Source organism: Drosophila sulfurigaster, chromosome 2R (assembly GCF_023558435.1).
Source record: "Drosophila sulfurigaster albostrigata strain 15112-1811.04 chromosome 2R, ASM2355843v2, whole genome shotgun sequence".
Classification (NCBI taxonomy): domain Eukaryota; kingdom Metazoa; phylum Arthropoda; class Insecta; order Diptera; family Drosophilidae; genus Drosophila; species Drosophila sulfurigaster.
The window spans coordinates 16,725,705-16,750,408 of NC_084882.1; the positions used below are offsets into that span (position 1 = coordinate 16,725,705).

The 24,704-nt window shown below is 40.6% G+C and overlaps 1 protein-coding gene across 1 annotated transcript in view; it reads left to right on the plus strand.

Moving 5' to 3' along the window:
- Window positions 1-6,042, plus strand: part of LOC133839641 (protein timeless homolog) — a 63,361-nt gene extending 57,319 nt beyond the window's left edge. The window contains 8 exon segments of the mRNA XM_062271271.1: window positions 183-275; window positions 385-433; window positions 1,232-1,373; window positions 3,215-3,420; window positions 3,692-3,780; window positions 3,991-4,124; window positions 4,126-4,195; window positions 4,325-6,042. Coding sequence (XP_062127255.1) covers window positions 183-275; window positions 385-433; window positions 1,232-1,373; window positions 3,215-3,420; window positions 3,692-3,780; window positions 3,991-4,124; window positions 4,126-4,195; window positions 4,325-5,880 — 2,339 coding nt within the window. The 3' untranslated portion in view covers window positions 5,881-6,042.
- Window positions 6,043-24,704: the final 18,662 nt, after the last annotated feature.

A 24,704-nucleotide genomic window follows, 5' to 3' on the forward strand; every position in this document is an offset into this window, starting at 1 on the left:
CACGAAATTAGAAATGACAGACGAACAAATGAGTTGCTTAGAAATGACAATTTCATTATCTTTTTTTAGTATAATTTAATTTTAGAACAATCCTATTATTATGTAGGCAGTCGACCTTTAAGTTAAGCCCTTTACAAAAAAATGTCCGTAATTAATTAATTTTATTTTGATTTATTTTGCAGTTGATGCCGCTGACGAGCCGATTGCAGATGACAACGCGAATGATGACCAGGATGGTGATGAGGATGAGGCCAATGAGGAGTACGAAGAGCGAGGCAAGTATTGAAGCCGAACACAAAATACAAAAAAAAGAGGGAAAACGTTTGTGAACTAATGGCATTTGCCTGTTTCCTTTCACCCTTCCGTTTCTCATTTTCTAAACAGATAATGGACTGACAGAGAAAACGTTTAAATTTGAGGATTTTGCTCGCAGGTAAATTAGCCCTGAGAGAGACAGAGAAAGAGATACAAAATGAGCGAGAGATAGGCTGAGAGAGAGAGAGAGAGAGAGTCTAAAGGCCATTTGAGTATTAAGTTGGTTTGTTTGTTCGTTTTTTGGCCACATTTTATTGCCTGTTATTTGGAAAAGTTCTATGGGCATTTGTTGGCGGTTTGCATTGATGGTTGTGTTGAAAATTGTAATTGTAATTGTAATTTTAATTGAAAGGCAACCAAAAAGCGAACCAAGTGGCAACGCCAACGCCAACGTCAACGTAACAGCTCCCGGCTACTAATTAAGGATTAGCGTCAGAAATTACTTGTGCCAAAAGTTTTATGGCCACGAACTTGGCGCTCCCAGTTACAGCTACAGCTACAGCTGTCGAATGTCGCAGAGCCGAGTGCGGGGACAAGGGGAATTTTATTTTAAATGGCCACAGCGACAAGAATAACAACAACAACAATAACAACATGAGCGAGAGTCAGTGCTACAACAATTATATTAAAATGGCGTCAAGTTTGCGTTGCGGGTTTTATTTTAATTGTGCTGCTATTTTGCTGGCTGTTTTGAAATGTTTCTAAAACTTTTCACCCTCTGTGTGTAGCTCTCTCTCTCTCTTTCTCTCTCTCTCTTGCTTTGTATATGTCGCCGTACCGGATAAACGCTTAAATCATAATTAGTTAAATTTTGCATAATTTAATTGGAGTTCTTACCATAATTGTGTGCCATTGCCATTGCCTTTCCCCGACAACCTACACTGAATTACGAGCATGATTAAATTCAACCCCACAGATTGCTGCATCCAAAAATTGTGCGGGCCTGCACTCTGGTGCTGACTGACTGGACGCAGATACCGACAAAGGCGCTAAAAGCGGCTGTTACCATCCTGCATCGCATTGCCTACGGGTTGAGCTGCCCCGGCATGCTCTATCAGGTGAGTACCAACATCCCCCAACTCCTGCCCCTTGACCTCTTAATGTGACAGCGAAATGATTTCGCTGCTGTTTTGCTCCGACTCCATTGCTGCCAATCCGGCTGGTTGCTTGCCTGCTGTTTTTAATTCTGTTTTGTCGGGACCTGTGTCCGTGCCGCACTAGGAGCACATAAATCAGCGTCAAATGCAAAAAGTACACTGCGACTTAGCCTTCCCAGCGTCTCCTGCTCCTTGTGTATGTCTCCACACCAAAGGCGCCCAATTTTTTTTCTGTTCTCGCTGGTTTCATTTTTATGGTAATTTGTACAAATTAAGCGAACCTTTTTTTATTTTTTCTATTTGTGGCAACCACAAACGATATTTACTGCGCGTTCTTTATATTTCTCAACGAGCTCGCTACGCAATGACTGCTCTCCCTCTCATTCTAAGTTGCTTTGTCCCATTTTTAGTCCTTCTGCTGTCAGCTGGAATTTGAACTTTTTAAGCCTTTTACGCGTTGCCTTGAGCCGCAGAGTTGTTTGGGTTTTACTTTTTAACTGCTGCTGCTGAAGGACGGATTCGAGGGGCGGCGGGCATTCAAATATGCCCGCTTGTGTTGCTCGCAACATAGGGTATAGGGTAGTTCAAATATATCAATAAGCTTATGAGCTGAACTCTAAATATAATGCAATTAAATTTCTCGAAACACCATTTAAAGCGTGTTAAATTGCTATTGCACTGTGATCTTAATTTTTACTCTTTCTTAGCTCTACAACTTTATCTTTCTTTTTTTTTGAAATGTCGGTTAGAGTATCTTCAAATGTGCTTCCTTAATGTGGCTTTCACTTTTCGCTTAGATATATTTTATGCGCCGCTTTTGTGTTTGCGTTTGCTGCTGCTGTTGCCGCTGCTTTTCACGGCTGGCAATTAAACTTTTCTTTGAGCAGAGTTCATAAATCACATTCAGCGCCAGGCTGCTGCGGCCTGCCTTCTCCCCTTCGTTCCACATCGTCATCGTCATCGCCATCGCTTAGTAACTTTGGCTTAAATTTGTTTGGGGCCTCTATACTACAGCTGATCACTTAAGTAACCAAAAATGGCGCATTCTGTGCACTAAACAGCGCAGCAGACATGCGAGTAGACTCCAATGTATCCACTAACCATGTCTGCCAGACAGCCAGTCAGTTCGTCTGTCTCTCAGTCTGACATCCACATGCTCGTATCATATCGGAGCCATCTAAACCGGCTCAGTGTCTGCAGCTCAGTCACAGATGGGCATTGCTCCTCATGTCCAGTGTCCATCAAAAGATGCAAACAAACGGCGGGGAAAGGGAAATGAAAGCAGAGAATGTGATGGAGAGAGAGAGAAAGAAAGAGATTGGACGGTAGGGATAAAAAGGGATAGAGTGAGTTAGTTACCCCAAGCAAAACAAAAGTAGCATCATATGCAAAGTCAAAACCACTAATGGGTCTGCGCAATCATAGGATAAATTAAATTCCAAATACGGACGACAGCCAGCAGCAAGGACAACGATACACAAAACCGACAGGGCACAAAAGTGGACAGTCCTGGGGGGGGGATTGACGGCGGCGGCGACAGTGCCATAGAGAGGAGCGGGAGACCGTAGAGGGGCGGGCATTTATAAAGTTTTGCCGACTGCAAATGATATCTTGCTTTGGCAGAAGCCAGGCGAACCGCAGGCGGCAACCACAGGATGGCAGTCAGGATAGCTAAAGAACCCAGACCACTCGACTTGTGGCTCGAGCTGTGTCTTTGTCGGCACTTTTCATTTGAATATGAATATATGAAGTGGCATTTTCTTCGTTCCCCACTAAACTCATCGTCCAACCTCAACCAACAGGCCAAGCTGTTTCGCATCTTTCAACAAGTCTTCAGCGTTGAACGTGACACCCATCAGGAGGAGTTGCGTCGTTTGGGCATCTATGTGCTGCGCAAATTTGTCGAAGTAGCACCAACTAATCCAAAAATCTATGCAGAGTTATTATTTTACAAAGGCATCCGGGAGGCGAATGAGCTGGAGACTGGCTATTGTGATGTCTACGAAACGTAAGTAACGGGGAACACACACAGGCCAGACACACCACAGAGAGAGAGACAGAGGAGACGAGGGTGATGGTCTCTGTCACTTTGGGGTTAAAGGGCCATCAGCACAATGGGCACATGATTGACTGAGCCGTTGGCTGCCCTGTCTGCGCCTGTCGTTTAGTTGCTAGTTTGGGGACCTCCACCAAGTTGATAAATGATGATAGCCAGTCGGCCTGGCTGCCTAGAGGAACTTACTCAGCTTTAGCTCTGTGTTCTGTTTATTGTTTTGCAGCGGCACGAAAGGCGCCTGGACCGAGGAACAAGAGGTGGAGTTGCGTTTCCTTTTCGAAGAGAATCAGCGGAATCCAGAAACCGATAAGGGTAACTATGACAAATACTCAAACTGAACTGACCAACCAACGAAACACTGTCCCTCTCGACTGTAAATTAAAACCCAATTTACGCTAAATGAATGAAAGCAATCAGAGGGAACAACCAGCAACGGCAACAGCAACACCAACAAAAACGAACGAAATACGGAAAAAGGAAAACCAAGCAACAACTGCAACTCAATTGTGTGTGCTCTTTCAGATGTGATTGATTGGATTCTGGACAATTTGGTAGACAAGACACGCACACGACGCGGCATACTGAAGAAGCTGAAGGACATGGACATACACTTCAAGGCGCCAACGAAGCGCTCCACCAAAGCCGCGCTGGGCGGCAAAAAACCTTTGGCAGCCGGAAGAGGACGAGGAGCTAAGCAGCTTATACGATCAGCATCGTTTGGAGCCAGGTGAGTAGTTGCTTTCATGCCAGTTCTTTGCTATTCAATACAAACATTGCCAATTGTTGTCTAGTAGAAGTTTTGCAAATATTTATGCAAATTGATTAATCAATACAATGTGTTTGTTTCCCCTCTCAGACTGTCTGCAGCGCATTGTGGCGGAGTTCGGAGAGCGTCGCAATAAGCAACAGATCATCAAGCGCATGCTGCAAATTCATTTGATAGCAGACAAATCCGAGATTATGCCTGTCAAGGAGAAAAAGAGCAAGGGAAAGTCCAAAAATCAACCGCAGAGCGATAACGAAAGCGGTGGTGAAGATTATATGGAAGAACCGATGTTCGAGAATGCAGTTTCTAAACCAAAAAAAGCTGCCAAAGCCAAGCCACGCCAGATCGTGCGCACTCCTCTGGATATAGGCACAGTACGTGCCTTAATATCACAGGTGGATATGGAAAAGTATCAACTGGCCATTGACTGGTTAAAGGAGAGCCTAGAGGAAGCCAGCGAGGACATTGAAGAGGCTGCCGAAGATGAGGATGGCGTGCCGCTTTTGCCGCTGCAGGAAGTGCAAAAGGAGGCCATGGAACAGAGTGAGTTCCAAAAGATGCTCGTTGCATTGGGCTTGCAGCCGCCCATTGTAGGCATGGAAAATTATTGGCGTATTCCAATCTATCTGAATGCGGCGGATTTGAAGCTACGCGCCAAAATCGTAGGTGGAGAGGAAGTCGAAGAAGACAATGAAAGCGAAGAGGAGGAAGAGCCGTCGCCGGTTGGCAACACCGATGAAGAGGACGAAGAGGAGGAAGATTATCTGGACAAGTGCAGCAGGCAGCGAAAGCAGGCATCAACCGGCAATATAACGGCTGAACAGCAGCGTAAACTGGAAAGCATCATGTATAGCAAAAGCGATGATGAGGTGGAACATCGCGAGCCACTTTCTAAAGCCAGCGTCAGCAAGGACAAGGGAAAACGTCAGCGCAAGACTAAGGCTAAGCAACAACAAAAGGACTCGGACGATGACGAGGAAGTAAATGAAATAGCCCGCAAATTGGCACGCAAGAAGCGGCGGCCTGATGAGTCCAGTGAGGATGAACCGGAACCGGAGGAGGAGCAGGAACGGCCTGGCAAGCCCAATACGGATGATTTATTTGAACAATTGAAAGCTAAACGCGCCACTAAAATCCAATTGAGCGATATGGTTTTGAGTGAGTCTGCCAGAGCTGAGTCTGATGCTGCCGCTGCCGAGGATGAGGAGGACGATGATGCATTCAACTTCAACTCGGAAGACTATCGGGCACGATTACTAGAGCTGGAGGAGGAAGAGGAAAAGGAGCAGGAACAGAGAGAAAAAGAATCGGTGGTGCTGTCGGATCATGACAAAGAGAATGCCATATTGCAGGCAAATAACACAATCAAGACATCGTCGTTGTCGTCGTCGTCGTCCTTGCAGCGCACACGTCGTGCTAATGTAATTGACTCGGATAGCGACAACGATGATGCTGGCGCCATGCCCCCCAACAAGGCAAACAAACGCCCACGCAGTGACAATGAGCAAGATGGCCAACGGGATGAGGCAGATACAGACGATGAGGATATCAACTTTCTGGCACGCAAAAAGCCAGCCAGCTCAGAACCAGCCAAGCGGCGTCGTGTGGCCATCATCGATGATGATGACGACGACGATGATTTCTAGCATATAATTTAGTTACTGCTTTAATTTTGATGCTGCTGCTTCTAGTAATTGTTACTTAACATAGGGAGAATAACTAATTGAAATTTTATTGTAACTCTCTCAGCCAACTTTGTGTTTAATATCAATGTCAAACAATTGGAGAATAAATAAAGTCGTACACAACTCTTCGTAGTTTTGAAATTGCAAATCTGTGCATTTGAGTGCAAGGTGAGATAACAGAGTGTTGGGAAACGATTAACAGTCCAAACACGTAGAGATCACTTGAATGAAACACACTAATTTCTATTCAGAATCTCTTGACTTGGGCATTTTGGTAAATGCTATGAAGGCGCCTTATGAAATGCATCAGGATATGTCAGACTGCAACCGACACACACCTCTCCGTTCCGTCCATACTGTCAGGTAGCAAAAGTCACTTCTCTATCTCTCTCTCCGTGTATGTCTCTTGTTCTCGTTGCCACCTCATGTTTCACCCTATGGCTGGCAATTTGTGCTGGTCCATTGTTAAGGAGGCCACTGTGCAGTCCTTTTCCTGTTGTGTGTAAGTGCCTGTGTGTGTGTGTGTGTGTCTGCTAATTTGGTGGCTTTTGTTGATGCAACTGGCATTGTTGTTATTGTGCTGCAATTGCCGTTGCAGTTGGCAGTTGTTGTAGCAGCAATTGTATTGCATTGCACCCATTTCTCGACATGTTCGTGTGCCCTAAGCCCCAGCAAGTCCTCACAACTGCAGCACAGTGTTGGAAATTTCTCAGTTTTGGTCACTTCTCACAGTCCAGCACATACACAGGACAGCACTGGACATCAGTGAGTAGTGAGCAGTGAGTAAGCAGGCGGCATTGTTGTCCTATTGAAATCCATTGCATTAGACTTACGACATGCTCTGTAAATGGGATGCAGTCGCATATTGTGCTTTTATTGCATTTCTTGAGAGACTGACAGCAACTGTGCTGAAATGTGTGCCTCAAAAAACCCAGAAACGAACTTGTATTAATACGTATCTTTTTGCGTTGGCAATGATGTAGACAACGATGACATTAACAAGATGAAACCCAAATAGAATTTCATTCGAAATTCATCTTTACGGCTTTGGGTAGCAAACACAAACAGAAACCTTATGCGAGATGTGTCTGCAGACAGCAATGTCAAAAAAGCTAACTGGATAATAAGATATATGCTTATCTTTACTGCACACCGTTGCGTATGCGTAATAAAATGCAGATCTATTGAAGTGCGTGCATAAGTTTGAGCATTCGCAAAGCCATTGCAAACACGTCAGAGGCCAAACGGCGTCACCTCTCGCCTGTCACCTGTCATCTGCTTATCGTCGTTGGCTTAAATGCTTTATTTATTTTGTTTAAATTAAACACGTAAGAAGAGTAACAGCAAAGTTTTGACTGTGAGAGACCTGTTAACTTTATTATAATTGAATACATTAATCTCATAATAAACACAAACTTAATTATATTCTAATGCTAAATATAGAGAATCGAATTAAAATACTCAACTTTTCGTATCCAACTATTAAGGATAATTAAATGCTTTTACATATTTATGATATTAGAAATGGCTCCTTGTAATTAAAATTTTTAAAAGTGAACAGGTCAAAAAATGGTGTAGAAGTAAGTGAAGAGGTTGAACGGCTGCCATGGCCACTGCCTACAGCCACTTTATTAATTTCAAGATGGCGCACACTCAATTTAAAAGCAGCTCATAATTTATTTCATTAATTTAATCAACCTCAACGCACATGTCAACTGCATGCGTCCTCAAAAAAGCAAGCATTTGCTTGGGTCTGGAGGTGTTGTGAGTAGGGTGCTGGGTATTCTCTTATGTATATGCCACACCTTTTTATGTGCCTGTCTAAGGACGTTGCAAAAAAGTAGCAACAAAAGGAACTTTATGTTTAAAATCGCTTAATACATCGTAAATTATGCTGAACTTTGTTGCACGGCGGGGGAGAGACATTCGGTTGAATGGTGGTGTATGAAAGTCGCTTCACAAGATGCGCTGGATTTGAAGTTGACACCAGGACTAAGGATGCCTCAAAATGATTATCAAGTTGCGCGATGTTTTTTTTTTGTATTCTCCAACGACGAGTTCATTAAGGATATCTCTGTGGATGTATTCGTGCGTATGTATTGCTTAGCTGTCACTGTCGCTGTTGCGGCTGCTGCTGCTGCTGTAGCTGCTTTTGCTTTTGCTTTTTCTGTCCGTGTCAGTTTTTGTATGTAAGTACGTATGGATGTGTGCGTGTACAATAAACTGTAACTGCTTTCATTAGGCCAACACGCAGCCCTAAGTTGGCGAAAGAGTTATAGCCAGGCTTTTCACACGCTCTTTAACGCATGCTCGGCGCATTTCCATCATTAGAACAAAGGACGTCAGTTAGCAATGGCAAACAGCGAAAGGATTAACCTAATCTTGGGACTATAAAAGCGACTTTATTCCCACACATCCTCTACGTTTACATACGCGCACATAAGCATAGAGACACAGAGCGATACAGAAGCGAAATGTGCAGAAAAAATATGTGATTTTTCATCATAAAGAATGACGATGACGATGAGGACAATCGCATATGCAGATGATGGCGTTGTTTGATGAGTTTGTCTTTGTCTCCATTTTGCATGTGAGCGGTAACAGTGTGTGTGCGTGTGTGAGAGTGTGCAAGTGTTTGTGTATGCCGGCGGCACATGTTTTTCTAACAATCACACAATGTTTATATAACAGAACTTTTTACACGCAGCAACAGCCATGGCAGAGCTTAAATTGAAGCCGATTTCGGCAAAGACAAAAAGCGCCTTTGACGTGTGATAAGCACTGGGAGGAGTTCTATGCCGAGAGGTTGTGAGAGGTGCTGCAGACGTTTGTGAAGACGGAAAGAAAAACACTTGGGCAAAAACTTTGCTGACTTTCGTGTGTAGAGCTTGACTCGTATGTGTGACAAAACAGTTCACTGTCTTCAGCCTGTCGTTTGGGGAAATCAAAACAAAAACACCAAGGATATCTTTGAAGTGCTGCTACTCCTCAAATCTGGCCCACTTGGAGGCACACACTTACATACAATCACCATCTGTGTAGATGGCAGATTTTATAAAATTAAAATTTAAGTAAATCAGAGAGTTTATTATTTCTTAGTTTACCAAGTTTTAATCTCAGATGCTAAGCTTGTAATAACTCAAAAGTCAGCCAAACAAATGATTTGCTTTCCAGGGTATATAGTGTGCGCTTCTATTTGACTTAAGCCAACTGTGACACACATATGTTCTTTGGATGAACTTTTCAGTTGTCACACGTAAAAAACATGTGAATTACTACAAAGGAAATGATTGCCCTGTTCCAGATACTGTCTGCACTATACTCACCGTTGATTTGGTTACGCCCAGTAGACCTAACTCCACTTGCTTGAAGCGGCTTACGAAACACTTTGTGGACGTTTTTCATTTAAGCCCTGATGAGGGTTGTCCAGGCATTCCCAAGTCGACTAATTGGTCCAGCTGCTATTTATGCACGCCTGCCAGGGGACTGACTGACTCTGTTTGAATCCTCTGCTCAGCGTCAGCTTCAGATTCAGCATCATCTGACAGCAACAAGCATAGAGCTGATTGTTTCCAGGGATTAAACGACTACTGGTATAGCAAATGCTAATGCTGGTTACTACTATTGGTCTTAGCGTGGATTGTCTGTGTGTGTGTGTGAGTCTTAACTTTGGCCAATAATTAGCCAAATGGCTGCCAAGTTTGCAGCCGTTTTGTTTGTTGCAACTTTTGTGGGCGTTTCCCCGAGCACATAAATTTCTCACGCAAGTATGATTTAGCAGCGTCGCGTCTTTTGATTTTGTGCCAAATATTTTACATTTAAGGCGACATAAATAAAACTGCCGTTACAGGCTTCTCATCGCCTTCTCCAGTGACTTGGCCAATTAAACTATGAATTATAAGGCTGAGCAAATCACTGAAAAAAAAATCGGGAATGGGAAGGAAACCAAGAAGCCAAGCTATAAATTTACTTTTGCCAAAAGGCTGGTTTTGTCTGGATTTATTAGAGGCAAAATGCGGTTTCTCATGTTGAATTTGGCAGATCGCAGGGAGGCAGAAATTTCTGGTGATTTGCGTCATGCGGTACAAAAGAAACTTTTGTCTTTGTGTGGTATCTGCGACTGAGCCGAGACACCACTTGTGAAGTTAGCTTGAGTGGAACTATACAGCTTTTAAGTTGATAAACTATTTTCGACTTTAAGATACATAGTTGCACGATAATGGAGCCTCGAGTGCGCAAACTATTGTTGTTCGAGTGCAAAAATAAGAAACGTAAAATGAAATAAATATAAGGAGAAAATAACTTGACAACTCTTGGTGGAAAATGTTAACACAAAACCAATAAAGTGGTGGCATTCACAATGCCATAAATAACTTTAGCAAATTGCAACAGTAAATACTATAATGCAGCAGAAGCTGCATCGAGTGATGCTCCCGATGCCGTTGCTGATTCTGATGGTGGTGGGCGTAGACATGGGCATGACCATTGGCGCCCATTATTTATACACGGGCAATTTTCACGCGCTTTTTCTCGCTGAATAAAAAAAGTGTATGCAAAATTCAAGCCTCAGTGATTTTTATTTATGTGCATCATTTACGGAACGAGGACGAGAGGTGCAGAGAGACGGTGGAAGTATTCACTGCACTGGCGACCGGTAGTCAGCGCATTAACAGATCCGCGACTATAAACCAAAATTACGACGGCGCCATCAGCGTCTGCTTTTTATTTGCCCTCGCAGGCTTATTTATTAAATTGATGCCAAATGAAATTGCAGCTCGAAAAATTTGTTTGTTTGTGCCGAACAAATTGAGAGTCGGAAAAGTGAGGTAAGTGCCAGGTACTTTCATGGCTATGCAATGCAGAATTTGATGCTGAAAATATTGAAGAAAAACAAAAATTTAAAACAATAATAAATACTATCTTTAATTGATTTTAACCTCCACCTGATGAAAATGCATTGTTAAGCAAACGAATATCAAAATAACTGTGATCGAAAAGAACATACCCTTTCATATTTCATACGATTTCGATTCGATCATTGGCGAATTCATGTTATTGTTATTTCGTGACAGAATTATAGCAACATAATATCCTCTGCCATGGGTAAACCAACAATAAGAGGGAATCGTAAGTAGCTTAAACATTTTTCAATGGCACTTTCAGTATATAAATCAGTTTCATTTCGGTTGTTCTTCTGCAGGGCAAGGCGATCTGATAAGTTATGTAGCACCTGCTTCGCATGCAAAGCATTAAGCACTAAACAAATGTGAGTTTTTGGCAGAGCGCGCCGAGAAGTATGCAGCATTTATTTGTATTCACCTTTTCGGTTGAGAAAAATATGTCTGCCATTTTGTTTGCCATTTTTAATGTGTTTTTCTTTGGCTCGCTTCTTTTATTTTTTTTTTTGGGCGGGCGTGTGATTTTTGGGCGTTACGTGGCCGCTGCTGGCGTTCTGTTCACTCTCTCTCGTTCGCTCGTTTTTTTTATTATTGTTCGCAATGTGTGCGTGAGTTTACGCTTTATATCCCTCTGCTACGTGGCCGTAGGTTTACTTTTATAATCTACACCGAAGCTGGTGCCAATGCCGATGCCACGCCATGCCGCAGCTGAATCTGAAGCCAGGGACGGGCCGCTTTGTGGTAAATTTGCAAAATGCGTGCACAGACTAACAGCATACAACGCGAGTATTTTTTTTTATTTCATCGTTGCGAAAAGAATTTCAGTGAAAATTCTTCACCCATGCGTTTACTTTCACTTTCCTTATTTTTTTTGTGTTGTGTTTTTTTTTTAGCGGTGTAACGCAGAAACGTAAAAAATGCACCGAAATTCATGGCGAAATTGTGCTTCGTTATATCATGTACAACATGACAAGAATCACAAGTTTCGTGCATTGTTCAAAAATCAATTAACAATCTAAAAACGCGTATAGTACTATCCGCTTGACACTACATGGAAATCTGGCCATTGGCCATTTTAATCCTCTTACCAAATGCAAGCGGCGACCAAACGAATAGCAGACCAAATCATTTTTAACGCATGAGTATCTCGACATAGCCACAATTGTATTGGTTGCCTAGAGCTAGTTGATATCGCATGAGATGAGATATATCATGGCTCTCATAAATATTCACTGCCTTAATGCTGTTAAAGTGTCATACTCGAAGGAGGGTTATTAATGCAATATCTGAAATGAATTTGAAGAGCGGATATGGCTTTTCAACTCGCATTATTTGAATAACAAAACTGGCTGTCACAACGCATAACGCATAGCATAATACCAGAAAATGGTTAAGCTAATCAACTGGCCAAAATATAACGAGGGTTGTTCTGGGCCAACAACCAGCTACGATGACAGATACGCCAACAACAACAATAACAATGAGAAGAGCCTGCAAACGGCTCAAATTGAGCTCAAGGCTCAATGGAAGGAGTTTAACGAAGGGGCAAAACAGTCGCCAGATAACAAGATTAAAAACCTTTCAGCGTCAGAAATTGAATTCAAATTCGGCACACAAAAGTATGCAAAGAATTGAAGTTGTCTTTTTTTTCCTTTTACTTGCTTCCTGCCATGACAGTCGCCTTGTCGTGGCAGCAAAATGACAAATCGAAGCCGAGCACAGACTGCAACACAACACTTCCAGCATATGTAAGATGTGGTGAATCGAAGGGTACGAGATAGAGAGAGAGAGGGGGATGAGTAAATACCACTTAGAAGTCAAGCAGCAAGCACTAAGAGTCAGGCAAAGTGAATGCAAAGGCGCAGGAAAGGCAAAACACACACATACAATGATCGTTGAACTTCGCATATAACTCATACGACTAGTGGTTCCAACTCTGCCTATGTCTGAGCCTCACGCATTGTACTTATATCCGTCATCATCGTTGTTGTTGTTGTTGTTGTTTTGGCATGCCTCGCCTTAGTCGAATTTCAACTTTTTAAGTATTATTACATTCCTTTACCCTTTTCAAACGAATTTGTCTGCGTAGTTTGTATTTTTCTCTCATTCTTTTTACTGAATTTCAACCTATTATTATCGACTTTTTGGAGTTGGCATTGGCGTCATTGTGGGCGACGTCGGCATCTCATGTAGCTGTCGCCGTCGCATTTGGCGCATTTGGCGTTCTCAAGTGCACGTGCCTTCGTCTGGGACTAGTCAGAGTCCCAATTGTTGGCGACTTGCCTGCCCTCTGCCTCCGCCTGCGCCTCGTCCACCGCCTTCCACACATGTGCATGTGATGAAGCAATTGAAGCAATAAAAGCTAGCAAAGAAACTCCAAGCAGAAGTGAAATCTTTTCATCTCCGTTTCCATTTTACTTATTTAGATTTTAGTGGCATGTAACATGTTGTGTGCGCCACGCCTCCATTCGCCATAGCCACAACGACTGCCACAGCCATTTACCGTTCATATTTACACATTAGATTATTGCATGCCTAAGCATTTCCTCTGAAGTGCAGTCCAACTTTGACTCCGCCCCAATCCGTCTGTTGCTCAGCCACTTGGCCAGCAACTTCAACTATTCCACCATTTCTGAGCCCTTCGTCAGTGTGCACTTCGGCTCTAGTTTGCTACTCCAGACTTGCACAAATGTTTGCCAGGCGGATACTGATGTCAGTCAGTGCGTTGTTGTTGTTATTCTCGATGATAACGGAAACATCAAATAAATATTATTTTCTATGCTGACACATTTCTTTCGTTGCATAAGACCCCACATACATATTTAGCATTTCAATTCTATTTGTAGTTATTCGTAGCCTTAACCACTTTTCTTCCTCTGATGTTTGTCTGCATAACTTCTTCTTCTTTGACTGTATTAACCTCTTGACGTGGCGTGACAAGGAGGGACAAAGGTGCTGACCATGATGTGTGTGATTGCTCAGAGAAAGTTAAGTGCTTATCATTAGCCAGCTCAACAGTTCCACATATCAATTTATACGTAAACGTAAAACAACGATATGTATCTAAATATAGTAAGTCAGTAAGCGGTGTGAGTTAAATCACAGCTGGCATAAGCCTCATAGTGAGCTTAATTAGGATTAGTGTTTCATGTTGCATATGCCACATTTATAATATTCCACAAGCATGGCAGCAATACAATACGTTTGAAAAAAAAAACAACAAAAACATATTATTTTTTCCATACATTAAAAGTTTTGAAAGCACATAAGCTGATTAGCTTGGAAATAGCTTAATGCTCAGGCGAGAATATTGCTGTGATTTCTCGACATAACTGAAACGAATATTGTTAAATATACTGAAAATGAATATATGTTTTTTTTTTTTTTTTGTAAAAATTAAATTCAAATTAAATCTGAGATAGTTAATTGATTTTTTTTAGGTATTCACCTTTCATACTTAATTTAGTTGCTTCGTTAACTAAACTAAGTATTGTCATTTCAAAATGAAACTTTTAAGTTTGCCGTTTGTGCAATTGTTGTTGAGGAATGCTTTTGATCGCACTGAGAAATTACATCATAAAGAATTCAAAGAGCCTGTGTAACTAAAAGAAAGAAGGTAGGAAAATTGTTGTCAAGCAAAAACATAAATATTTGAAATGAACAAAGGACTAAGTAAAGCCATAACATGAACAACTTGAGAAAGATGGCAAAGAGATGACAACAAAACTGCAAAAATAAATCAGAATAATGCGGTTTGAGTTTGAAAAAATATATGACAGGCGTGTAGATATCCTGGGATGCACTATAGCATAACCGAATATTGTTAGCAAGAAAACAAAATACCCTGACATAGTCCAAAATTTAGTTATTTAGTTTATAATCAAAGTTTAAAAAAATAAAGAATATTCTGTGGGTAATTTTATTTATTTACGAAATGAATTCTACTCTTCAGAAAACTAATTGAAAGATAATAGTGAATTGACCTTTTATAGGGTAGAGATTAAATGTTGTCTGTGTTGTAGCATGACAATGCGTCCATTTTTGCCTAAAGAATATTCAAAATTTTCCACAAAATATTGTTGTTCTGCCTTTGCGAGTATGTGAAATTGTGTGTTTGTTTTTTAGTTTTTCTTTTTTGTCTCTTTTGGCTTAGCTGATGAAAAACGCATTTTGTGGGTACCCAGACATAATAGCGAATTGTCTGTGCTGAGGCTCTATATGAATATGGGCGCGCGCGTGTGTATGTGCGTGTGTGAGTGTGTGACTATGTAATATTTCAAGTACAAGTGCGCTGTTGAATTCCGACAAAAATGTATGTTTATAAGCACGTAGAGAGTGAGAGAGTTTTGTGTGTTGTATTGTTGTTGATGTGATAAACGCGTCTAGAATTATAATTAAACCAAATCTATGAATGTCTGCCACAACATGTGTGTATGGTTGTTGTTCCCACTCTCTCGTTTTTCTCTCTTCTTCTCTCTCTCTCTTGCTCTAGAATTTTTCGCATTTTACGTGCTTTCATTAAAAATGAAAACATTGCGCCGCCTTCAACTTGAATTCTCATCGTTGTCCTTGCCTCGTCCCTCAGTCTGCTAAGCGTCGCCAATTCTAAGGCAGACTATAAATGTTTCTACACACACTTTCGCACTCACACACAACCAGACATACACACTCATGCACACTTATTCGTGTGTACACGTGTGATGACGAGTCTGTATGTGGTTGTGTGAGTGAGAAGCTGGTTTCGAGAGTAAACTGTCCTGCGACATGCCTTGAGTGTGTGCGTTTATTTGTGTGTGAGTTTGTGTGTGTGTGTGGGGTAAAAGTTGCCATTGCTGTTGCCGTTGTAATCTTGGTAATAACCACAAAAATTATTATTGTTGTTGTTGTTGTTGTTGCCCAGACCACCGCTCGGCAGTGCCACGTTCATTGTCGCTGCTGTGGCTGCTGTTGTTATTGTTGTAAGTGCCAATATTGTCATTAGAGTGGCTTGTTACGCAAAAAAGCCGCAGCAACGCGTTGCCAGCAACAAAATGCGGCAACATCTTGCGGCATTTTTCGCTTTGACGTCTTTTGTTTTCGTGTGCTCGTCGTGTAAGCGACACGTTTACTTCGCCCGCCCTTCCTCATTTCCTCCTAGGCTAACTAACTGCATCATTATTTTCATCTTTACTTTGTTCATTAAACGAACATGAAACGTTAATTTAATAAAGTCAAATTCGGTTCGCTTGGCTATGGTTCTCTGTGGGTCTGTGATGTGATGTTGTTGGTTTGAGTATTTTTGCAGCACTTCTAATTGGACTAAGTAAAGAGCAAGATTTTGAAGCATTCGAACATGCATATCTTGGTGGTGTGTTAGAATACATTTAATGTAATCGGACACGGAAAATACTTATACAGTCTGGCAGCTTAATTTCGTTTGGCACTTTCGATTAATGCGATTTCATTTAAAATTAAATATTGTCTTATGGTAAAGTTATAGAATTATATTTAAATTTAGTTTGAATGTTGCTGTTATTTTTAGATATTATATTTTAAATGTATTTCGATAGTGTGATAAGAAATATAAAAAAGAGGGTCTGATTAAAATAGTGGAGTGGATCTCATGCCCACGTTATTCCCTTCGTATACACAATAAACTCCACTAAAATTGCATAATCACCGACCTCAGCAATGTGGTGCTCTAAGTGGTCGTTAAGCTTTTGACGGTAGTTGAAACTCCAGGCCCTCCAGGTCCCATACATACTACACGTAAAGTTTCTGCCACACACGTGGCTCAGCGACAACAGCCACAACAACAAGAGCTGCAAAGTTCGACTGTTACTAAGCCAAACTGTTGGCACTTTTATTAGCATAAATATTTGTTAAATCCAACAGCAACAACAAGAGCAACTGGAAGTGGGAACAACAATAACATTCATGCGAAAAGTTTTAAGCGTTTTCATTGGAAATGATTTAACAGAAATGCGCATATTGTTTGCCAACATCCCTCATTCACATTCTCATGCACTCCCCAAAAATCCACCACCGTCTTTCACCTTCCCCCTTTTCCCATCCCGCCAACATAATCTCTTTCATTAAATCGAACTGAGCCCCAACTGGCTGTTGGCACTGCTGCTCCTTTGTCAGCTCCGGTTGCCCTCACCATTGTCGAGGTTAAATTGAAGAAATGTGTTCTAATTAGCCACACACGGGCTTCTCCGCTGCCACTCATCCGCATGCGACGTTTTCTCCCCTCTTTGCCCCGTTGTGGTAAACTTTGTGCTGCCGAAAACTTGTTGTTAAAGTCGCATTAGCCCGTTTAAGGTACAGGAGAAGTACACATGGCTAATGAGCTTCAGTCAAAGCCAAACGTTATTTATTGTTAAACATGTCTAAAAGAAGACTGCCATAAGGCTGCAAGAGGCTATTTTTAAAGCGCCGAGAAAGGATTAGAAGCACACAAAACAAAACAAAACAAAGCAAAGGCAACGGAAAAAATACCCGCCCTTTCATAATTGGAAACTATTTAAATGGCAAAGTTGAAAGCACTCCATTGTATATTTTGCTGGTTAGAGAATGTCCAAAAACCACCCTCGAGGTTGACCTTTGCATTGCCACCGGAGTACTAAAGCTGCCTTCCTTATCGGCGCCATTTGTTGTTGTTCCGTTTTTTAATGTTAAAAGGCGAAACGGCGCGAAAAGTGAGCAACAAAATGTTGGTAGTTAAATTTGCTGCGGACTATTTGGCTTGACTATTGATGTGCGCGCATTAAAAAACAATTTTTATGCACAGCAGCAAACACAAGAAGAGCAACAGCAACAGTGGACAGCTTGGAGCAACCCCCCGAAGCGACATGGACAGCGATGGCAGCGGGCAACAATGAAGCCTTAAGTGGACTTTTATTGACTTTTAGTCAAAACGAATTTCGACAATTTATCGAACACAGTTCGCCGCGTGTTCATTATGCAAAGATGATGATGATGACGATAATGTTGTTGCCGCTGATGATGATGATGATGGCGAAGCTGATGTTGTTGCTGATGTTGATGAAGCTAGCCAGTCGAAGAACTGGCGGTGGATAAATGGGCAGAGATGGGGCGTATCCTGACTGTCATTCGCCTAGCTCATCAATTTCTCATTCGATTTGAATTGCCACCGATGTTCACTCAACTGTTGATACAGTTCTTTTCTCTACATTAAATAGCATGCAAAAGAAATGAGAAAAGTATTTCATTTAAGCCAATCTATTGCAGATCAATCGGCTGGACAGTTAGATCACTGAGACGACGGACATCTATTTGTTGAGTGATTCTACAAGTCAAAATTTCTGCGGACAATTGTTGCAATTAAGCGCAGCAAAATGTTTATCAACAGTCTCGTAGATAGTAGAAGAAGAGTGCCATTTGGTCGCTTTTCAGTCAGCTCGTAAACAATAACAAATCAAATTGGCGACAGACAGGAAGTGACGAGACGGATGTTAAGTCTGCTGCTGCTGCTGGCAAGTGCAGCATAACAAACAGCAACCACAGCCGCAGCTGCAATGGCAACACCAGCAACAGCCGCACGAAATTACTTTGCCTTCGTTTGAGCATACAAATTTAATGGCACCGAAATAGGCTTCATTGTTTGACTGTCTGTGTTTTTGAATGTGCTTGGTGTGATGCCTGCCAAACACTGAATATTGAAATATCCTGCAGTACATCTAGTATTTAATGTGGCAGCTTGTCAAAGTATCTCCACATATTATTTTCGTATTTTCTACAGCAGCTTTGCTTAAAGGTAATATATGCAATGATTTTAGAATAATTTGAATTGTTTTAAGTGTGGTAAATTGATTTTAAAATCAATTCGCTTATTTGAAACTATTTAAGATAGTCATGATTAATATTCATGCAATATTACCTTATTATTGATGTACTCTAATCTTATTCATACCTGTTTTATGTTATCTTTCAAATTTATGTATTAAACCTAAAATGAAGTTATGCACTTTTATTACATTATTTTTTCAACTTGCTCGAAGCATCGTAATCTGCTTTTGCAGCAGTTTCTCTACAAACGAGACGAGACCGTGTTGTTGGTATAGCTGTTGCAGTAAATATGAGATCCTGTTTGCACGGAATGCATGACAACACTTTATTACAGCTGCCAGACAAAGGGCGGGAAGTCAAAGTGTCTGACAAGCAGCCCCTCGATACACTTTATCCTTGGCAATACGAGTCAACAGGAGGAGCATGAAAGCTTGTGCTTTACTGTCTGACTGCCTACTTTATGCAGTGTTTGTCTAGCGGAATGCGTAAGATTTATGCAGTGCCACGCCCAATGCCTTTTTCATAAAGAAGAATCCACTGTCCGTGTAAAATTTCCACAGCTACGTTATTAATTTTTGATACTTGTTTCTCATACGCCCTGTTTGACTTATGATGCATACGTAGTTTATGAGCTTAAAGTGCACTTTTACTAAATTTATCTCATTCTTCCGGTTGTATTACAATTTAATCGTATACAAATTTTACCTTATGACTTTGCTTACTTTTTCCACACATGTGGAGGTTACACCTGGTTAAATAAGACCACGTTTGCCTAACCTTTAACATTTGCTTGTCTTTGAAATGAAAAGAAGCATACAATATGCTTTTCAACAAAAAAATTTGCTTGCCTTCCAAAGTTCAGCACGGGTGAACTTTGGCTTACAAAAATGTCAAGGCTATGAGTGCCAGTGCTTGGAGCCTGTTTAATTTACAAAAAGAACTTATTAAAACTCATTGAGGGATGACAAAGAGATGAAATTGCCCTGCACTATTTATAGCTATTTTGTCGCCAACATTGGAGCCATTTAATGTTGTCCCCGATCAAATGAGTTGGATTCTGATGTCTGCAAAAATAATTGAATAATAAAATGCGTCACTGTTTGCCCAAATGCATGTGAATTCATTTTCCCGCCCTGCCATCTCATGTGGGCTGCTGGCCTGCTAATAATCAAAATGGACGCTGGAGCGGTTATAAATGCTGGCGTCACAAAACTTTGCCAATGGACATAATGCGACGTCGTCATCATCATTGTTGTTGCCTCTTCTGTGTGTCGTCCATGCAATCGCACATGAAGAAAAGAAACTTAGCGCAACAGCAACATGAAGAAAAAAAGAGGAAGAAAAAAAGAAAGTTGTGAAAAGTCCATTAAATACATAAACCTGCCACGAAATGTTCATGGAAAGCGCATAAAGAAACTTTGTAGTCCCGCCTCATGGATGGCGCGACAAAGTCAATGGAAAATAGAAAATGCTGAAACTATTTATGCGCACCATATGTGACCCACACTCAAACACACACACTCACACATGCACACGCAAAAAATTTATCCAAGACTGTTTTCTGGGCTTGGAATTGGGCGTAATAACTTGATTTGCTCAGAATGCGGGTGAATTGGTTGGGGCAAGAGGCTAAATGGGGCAAAATTGCCGCAGATGCAGCACAAATGGGCACGCCCCGCATTGAAGTCAGCAATACTGCGATACAACAAGGCGAACAAAAACAACAGGAACCAGATTGGACAATGGAGCAAGAAGACGCGGGCTTGATTGTCCAGTCAGTGTCAGTTCTTGCTTATTTATGACTTCCTTTGCCAAAAATGTAAAAAACAATTTCTTATTTTGCCAATAAAGCAGAAATTGATGCACATAAAATATAAGGCATGCATAAAACATGTCCATGTGTAACCACGCCCATAAAAATGACACCAAATGCATAAAAATTTCAGTCCTCGCAACCTAATAAGAAATTGTTAGAGCCAAGGATCACATTGTTTCCGGAATCCTTATCGTCTGAGCAATATTGACCATCTTATGAATAATATTAATATTAAACAAAGAGCACTTTAGTTAACTCAAAATATTTTATTTTTCAATCGCCAATAAAAATTTACATTTCATTTGAGCTAATAAAATTTTTTATTTAAAATGAAATTTCATTTAGTTCAAGTACAAATATAATTTCATTGGCATATTACGCTTTTTGTTTTAGTATCCAAAGAGACTAATAAAAATTAATAAAGATATACAAATAAAATCAAAATTCGATTTGGTTCTAAGTCACTTGTGTTGGCTCGTAAATTACCGAAGTGCTGGATTTTACGACTATAAAATGGTTTAGAATGGCTGATGGTGGTGATGTAAGAAAATCAATGCATATCAAATAAATGATTTAGCTTTGGTCACAGAATTTAACAATTATATTAATAAAATAATTTTCAAAAGTTCTTAACATATATTTTTGCCTAATATAAGTAGTATAACGTTATGATTATAGTTAATATATAAAGAATTTAAAATGATTTATCGTTTAAGTATATCTTCTTGTTAACTTAATTGAACTAAACTAATTTTTATTTTTAAAACGCTACTACATTTTCTAAGTAGAGCAAAATGTAATAAATTTCCAGAGCAATTAAATTTTGCATAAATTTCAAATATATTTGCAAAGTCGACTAAGAACTAAACATCAGCAAAGCGTAAAAAACACTTATGCATATACGAGTTCAGCATGTGAAACATGACAGACGACATATACAACGAAAAGAGATGAATAGCTACAGCTGACTTGTTGGGGAAATGAAAAATTACGCATACGACATGAGGCACTTGATGCATCAAGTTTCAAGTGCTCTCAGTCACAAAAATAGCAAAGTTTTATGCTCGTATTGCAAATAATTACTTGAAAATCAAAATGTTCGACATACGATAAAATTACTGAAGAGGTACGGTTGCTCGACAAATAGATACTGTGTAGAAGTGATTGCGATAAAATCTGTTGCTCATCACCAGATTGTGTAAACTTGTCAAATTTTCGACATTCGTGTATGAACAGTATACTTTTCAGTATATCAAACACTGTAGATGCTTTTGGGATTTGTTTATGCCTATATTTGTTTAGGATATGCCAAAAAGAGACTGCCAATTTGGAGCTCTTATCCTTTTTCGCATAATTTGGGACTTAATCTGCTGTGATTTATTCATAGACTCTGTTTTTACGCCATTAGTTATGCGTTTGTTTGCTAAACGACGACTCTTGGATTGGCACCCTCTCAAAGGTTGATAGGGCGTGGTCGCAGTAGCTTACACTCCAATTAATATTCATAATTACAACACCAGTCGCGGCCATTTAGCATTTATGCGAGTACTCGAGTCATCATTTACTCGTTGTAGGCTATCTATTAAGGAGGCACAAGTGCAATGGCGTTGCCATGGTTAAATGCAATGTATTTTATATTCATAATAGAAATTTTTATATGCGCATATAGAAGAGTTACGATCTAGTCAACATAATGCACAACAATAAATTTATTCAACACATGCCAAGGCAGCCTCAGAGATGCGAAAGGACACTTGAAACTTTTTTTCGTCTCTGAAAAATTGCCTGTGTGCAGTCGCTGTTGCTGCTTTGCAACAAGATTTATGTTGAAGTCTTAAATTACACTTGCCACGTACTTGCTGATATTGCTAGAGTGTGATGAGTGATGGAATATTTCCGGCCGCTACTCACATTTATGCTAAGTTTGTACTACTTATTCAAATGGATATTTACGTACGATAAAATGATGCTTACCTGAAATATTCTGACAACATAGATAAGAATAGTTAAGGGGTTAATTTAACCAAAACTATTTTTAATCTAGACAAGATTTTAAAGAGGCCATAATAATATAAATTCCTATTATATTATCATGTTGTCTGCTTTTCGCATTTTAAAATAGTCCACGTCTAAAATTAGTTTGACCGTAAAGCCCATAGCACTCACGCATGTTCCTAAATGATTTTATAGCCATATTATTTAAGCCCATTGGGGCATAAACAAAATGCGCCTCACCAGCTAATGTCAATAAATAGCTGGCACACAAATGTTCGGTATTGATAATACAACTAATTAGCATGTGAGTTAATTATTTTGAATTCAAATGTTGAGCACGCGTTGCACATTTTGTTATTGTTAGCCCAGCTGCATAAGAGTGCGTGTGTAGCTGATTGAGTGTCTGGGTCCTGTGTTTATAATAGAGTGTGTATTGATTAGATATGTTGTACAAATAACTAAATTATCGATAAATTAAAAGAGGCTTTCCGGTCACGTACAAACATAGCATCGACAGTCAATACCTTAGAGATACAAAAATATTTGTTTTAAATCCGCGAAACCCATAAAAAATAATAATAATTCTATCTTTTCTTGATTGTATTGTGCGAAAAGTGGCTGCTAAATTAAATTATCACTCTATTAAATAGAAAGTAAAGTGCTAACGCTTAACATCAAATATAGAATATGCGATTAGCCGTCAAATAAACTTGTTGAAATGAAATTGTTATCTTATTTTTTCCGCAATAAATTAAAATTGAATTAATGAACATTTAGCAACTCATTTTCATGCTTCTACCGAATGTTTGCTTTTAAAAGATATTAGATATTGGAGTTAGTAATGCTCGAGCAGCCAAATGCCACTTAAGCTGTCAACAGTGTGGTGAATTTATCCCTCATCCCAGGGATGGGCAGTCTTTACGCACGTTTGCCCGCACAGAAACATTAGTGTCTATCCGCACCTTAAATACCCAAATCAAAAATAAATGGTAAACACTGAACTGTCCACTGAAGTCAACCCCCAGAGCCGCTCACTTGCGCCCTCAATAAACAAGCGACTCTATCGAAAAATGCTGATGATATGATATTTAGAATATTTTTCTGGCTCACAATATACTATGTTTTGTGGGTGTGTTTGAGTGGTACACAACCGGCATTGTTGTGCTTTATGCGTTTTACGATATGTTGAAAAATTCCTGCAGAGCACAGCAAATATTTATTTAATGCTTTTGAACAGGCAGCCGATGGATGCTCACCGATAGCCGCACGACATGGGTCTGGACATGCAAAGGACCAAGGACTGCTTTAGCTATTTGCACTGTGGACGAGGTCTAAGGGTGGGTGGGTTGGTTATGGGTGGCTGCATCATATTGTGGTGCTTTTAGGCAACACTGTTGCTTAGTTAATTTCTGACCAACCTGAGTGGCAAGCAGCCTTTGTTGCTTGTTTGCCATCTCGTCTGCTGACTAAGCCTTGGAGCTGCTCCAGAATGCCTGTAAACAAAGGCGCTCAATTTACAGACAGACAGACAGAACGTCTAACGCCCAGTGGGCGTGGCGTCTATTGTGTGTCTAGTTTTAAGTGCTGCACACAAATAAATCACATTGTTGAGCAGTTTTTTGTTATACCTTCTTTTCTAGCGCTCCCTGGCAGTGTCTGCGCCTAAGAGTATGCAATAAAATATTTCCACCTGGTGTACCAGGTGGTACCCAGACATTTAAAGTGGATGCTGCTGCTGGCTGCAACTTCAGACCACGCATCTTCGTGGCCACCAAAAATGGCCAAGTTTAAAGCGTCAATATTTCATTGGCCACCAGCCTTCATTAGCATTAACAAGCGCAACGCTTGTCAATACGCCCACATGGGGGCACAAGCTGTGGAATATTAATGTGCAGGTTAACCCAGCAACCAATTGAGAGTGTGTGTGAGTATCTAAGAGTATAAGTGTGTATATGTTTACATTTGTGTGTTTACTCACAAACCTGATTACAAAACTCATAAAGTCACCATGAAATTCAAACAATGCGTTACGTGCATCGAATGCCAACAGCTAACATACACAAGAAGGACAATGCCAAGCTGTAGACCCTTCGTCCTCGACACACGCGCCAGACCCATGCATAAGCAACATTTTCGTTTTGACCCAACGAGTTAAAACTTGCCTCCGGGTGATGCCTTCTTCTGCCTGATGATGAGGGACAGCGGACAAAGCGGAAGGAGATGTTGGGACGACGTGTGAAGGCATCGCCTCTTGTTACATTTTCATTATTGCAATCCCATTTGCT